The following is a 3,985-nucleotide window of genomic DNA, read 5'->3' on the forward strand; positions in this document are numbered from 1 at the left end:
CAACAAAGTGAAAGTTACAGAAAAGAGCCATTTCACGACCAAGAACAACCCGGAGCGTCCCGGGACAAATTCAGCAATCACAGCAGGGGCAGCCTCACCTTCCTTGGTCGGGAGACTGTTCTTCTCCGCTGTGTTGGTCTTTTTTAGACACTTCTTGTCGAAGGTCTGCACCTCCTGGGTGACGGGGTTGTTGTCGCTCATGTTGGCAGTTGGCTGTGGAGAAGAGGTCAAGGAACTCTGTTAGGTTGTGACTCAAGTTTTAAATCATGTCCTGCAAACAAGCCCCAACAAGTCTGGATAAATAGCAGGGCTGGGGAGTCAATGCACACCAGGGCTGGGTGGTTACTGTTGAAACGATCTCGCACAATTACTGGAGAAAGGGAGTAGTGTGTGTGTGTGTGTGTGTGTGTGTGTGTGTGTGTGTGTGTGTGTGTGTGTGTGTGTGTGCGTGTGTGTGTGAGGGTGGGGGACTTGGTAGTGTATGACTTCCACAAATATCAAACAGGAAGGCTGGCCGCACATTGCCTTTTTGTATCTTGCAAAAAAACACGAAACACTCCTACAGAAACTTCCTCAAAAATGAGTTATGAGTTAGTGCCCACTAAATACTATACTTCATGCCAGTACCTGGACAAAACAAATCTAACAGCCTCAGCATGCTCCTACAGGAAAGTCAGCCACCAGTTTTGTTTAACAGGTAAAACTCAAGGTGACTTCAAGGTTTCCACGATGTTGGAGTGGCCAGTTTATCTTTGACATGACTTCAGATGCAATACGGGAGTTGAGGTTTTATCTGACCTTCTGTAGATTTTTTTTTCGAATGCCTATTGAGTGCATAGTGACCACACCCCTGTCTTTCCCACTCTTACATAATCCCCTCAACCACAACAGTCCCTCTGAACTTTTGCAATGACTACTGCGCTTAAGAAAGACGCAAAGCAGAACTAACTTGAGATACACATTCTCTTAACTTACTATGGGGAAGATTTCAATACATGTGAAAATGTTTTGAAGTCTATGACATCTCATATTTTGGTGTTTGTCAATATCCCCATAATAAGGTGATTTTACTGCATAAAGATAATTTTACTGCATAAAAAGACCTAATCCATTATTCATATGTGTGTGTTGCAGTTAAAGTTTGCTGAAGCAAGTATTATCAGAAATGTGTAGTATTGTGCAGCAGGTAAGAAACAGATCACAAATTAAGCACTCGCCTATTGAAATAGCTTTGAATCACATCAACAAACCTATCATTGTCTTTGGGACATGTTTGAGTTGGACAAAGTAGCCATGGTTATGCTTAGGCTATATTTTCACTCATATCGTGAAAATACTACATGCTATCTAAGCATAGTTTCAATACAAGCCTTAGTTACATTGCCATGCAGTCTTGTGACAACACAGTGATCTTTTGTTCTCCTTCAGAAAAAAAAGAGAAAAAAGCCTATAGGCCTATGTACCACGGCCCTGACGTGTTCACAATGCAAATATTAAACTCTCGGTTTGTTCTCTCCAGGTAAATGATATTGCAAACCAGGTCCATGTTATCGCCAAAACTTATCCAGAGCGCTCTGGCGCAATGAGTGGGTGTGTTCACAAGGAGAGGCTACATGAGTAATGTGCTTTTATGTGTCTTTTATGGCTACTGAGAAATAACTGATTTAAACCAAGTCGTTAGATTGTCTCTGCCCTAATTGCAGGCTGTTCGACGTGGAATGGGTAGTACATGGATTGCATTCTGTGTCATGATACTGATCAATACAAGAACGGATACCCACCCCACCCTAAAACCACGAACCTGATGTGCCTGTCCTACTAATGCCCACCACTGTTCTAAAGCACCGGAATTCCTTATATAAACCAACGCGGTCGCCATTCATCATCATCGTCATCATCATTTTTTAATTAAGGCACCAATTAACTTGTCTAGACATGTTACATGTAAATTGAGGAACTCTATGTTCAATGCATACACTGCGCACAACCCTATCACTAGTGTCAGTCTACATAAATGACTGCGCTTGCCATCCTTGCAGTGCGCTATAGCATAAGGAGTGGTCGGTAGCCTAGAACTGCTGTTGTTACATGATGAACGACTGTCAGATAGAATAGAAAATACGATTAATCGGGATGCGACCCGCATGGCAACAGCAGCATATAGTACATCTAATACCGTGATAGTGTTTTACCTAACACATCACCTGCTAAACCTATCACCAAGTAGTCTGAAAACACCACTTTAATCTGCATCATCAATACGATGCGCTCCCTCTACTCAGAAGGAAAATTACGCATTGCCAACATATCATACGCCTCGGCACAGGCAATCGAGATGTTTATGTCAGTTTTCTAAATCAGTACTTTGCCTTACCTGAGAATGTCCTCGTCTGAGTCTTGCACGGCAAGGCGTTTAGGGAACTTCTGTAATCCGTGTGGGAGGTGAGCGGTTTAAATAGTAAATCACGCCCTTCTTCCCGGGTAACATGGAAACCAACCCGCGGCCTGTCATTGGCCCAATCTCGCGCATGGGAGCTGTCCGCTCACGCAATAGGAACACATGCAGGAAGAGAACCACACTTCCCTGCATGAATGAATGGGGATGCAGAAATGATCCCCAAGGTAATGAAGGTAAATACTGCATGTCAACAATCTTCTTCATTTGGACTTGACAATGTATTTCCGCCCCTAATGATGAAGGCAGTGAATACCTTACAAAGCTATCCTATGTCACATAGGATAGCTTTGGAATAGGTATTCACTGATCATTAGTGAGGAAATGCATTGTCAAGTCCCTTTAGCATAATATTGTGTGGGAAATAAAATCAGTTTGGATGTGCAAGAGTAGGCTACTGATGACGTGCCATTAGATATGACAATAGTTGTCGAGCCAAGCTCGTTTGTTAGCGCTGCTTCTCAAAATTCAAATTTGCTGGTTGGTCTGGGCGCTCCCAGGCTAACAGTTTATGAGTCAAACTATAAAATACAACAGTGCAGGTTCTCTGCTGCGGAAGACATCCTCCCCTGCCTCTAATGCATTTTGCGTTCATTTGAATGAAATGAAAGGTCCTCTTGATCCAGTACCTGTGGGAATGTGCACAATTTCCTCCATTCCAATAAGCTACTCATGCAAAGTAGGTGTAAATATAACGTGATATGGGGATTTAAATAGTCTAATACGTGGCAAGGCACAACCATTCCAGCATTTTGCTCCATGCGCATATGTAGAACATATGAAGCATAACATTAAGGCTAAGTTAGTAGATGCAGTACAACAAGAAATAGTATTTTCAAGTAAAGCAGTACCAAACTAAAATGAAGTTTTCCACCATATACAGCATAAGCTAGATGTGCAGTGCATGGAGAACCACTTCATTACAATGGTTGAAATTCTTGAGTCCAGTGATACAGGACATGCAAAGCATGGCAATGCGTACACATAGACATAGCATAATAATTTGACCAGCATCAAATCAATATAATACGCCTGTGGCAAAGAAAAAAAAGTATACTTGGAGATGTTTTGTAAGGAGTCCTAATGTGTCTATACTGATCAAACTCCTGATCATGTGAACTGCTGATTAATTACTCTACCACATGATGGTATGACCTCACGGTTGGCCCATTGTCACATATTGCTGCTAGAACAACTTTTGATTATATCTCTAACCTTTGCCTTTTTCACAGGAGAAACTAACTAGGAAGCAGGAAATGTAAATAATGTGCACATTGTCATGTCTTGATTAATGCACTCTCACTACAACAATGGTCTCAAGTCTCATCAAAGTACTTCTCATGTGACCCAAAATCAGCTGACCTCCAATCATGTGATCCATTTCAATGTAACCAATCACAAACTAGGTAAACTATTTAAGTGAGGTTCACAGAGCATTCTAGGAGCCATTCTGTAGTCAGAATCTCCCACACCACTTTGGTGTTTAGCCATCATCCTCTGAGCTGGTATGTTCATTCTCTGATTGCTTCA

General features: G+C 42.0%; 1 protein-coding gene across 1 annotated transcript in view; it reads right to left on the reverse strand.

The window, feature by feature from the left end:
- The window catches only part of tmsb1 (thymosin beta 1), a 7,008-nt gene extending 4,545 nt beyond the window's left edge, over positions 1–2,463 (reverse strand). Inside the window, exons 1-2 of the mRNA XM_076293064.1 lie at positions 2,375–2,463; positions 5–213 (exon numbers count right to left, since the gene is read on the reverse strand). Coding sequence (XP_076149179.1) covers positions 5–201 — 197 coding nt within the window. The 5' untranslated portion in view covers positions 202–213; positions 2,375–2,463. The remainder of the gene's footprint in view (positions 1–4; positions 214–2,374) is intronic.
- Between the last annotated feature and the right edge of the window lie 1,522 nt (positions 2,464–3,985).

The sequence above is a fragment of the Alosa pseudoharengus genome, unplaced genomic scaffold (assembly GCF_046254945.1).
Source record: "Alosa pseudoharengus isolate Yale_2024_CS ecotype anadromous, Long Island Sound unplaced genomic scaffold, YU_APseudo_1.1 YU_APseudo_1.1_scf_19, whole genome shotgun sequence".
Lineage (NCBI taxonomy): Eukaryota > Metazoa > Chordata > Actinopteri > Clupeiformes > Clupeidae > Alosa > Alosa pseudoharengus.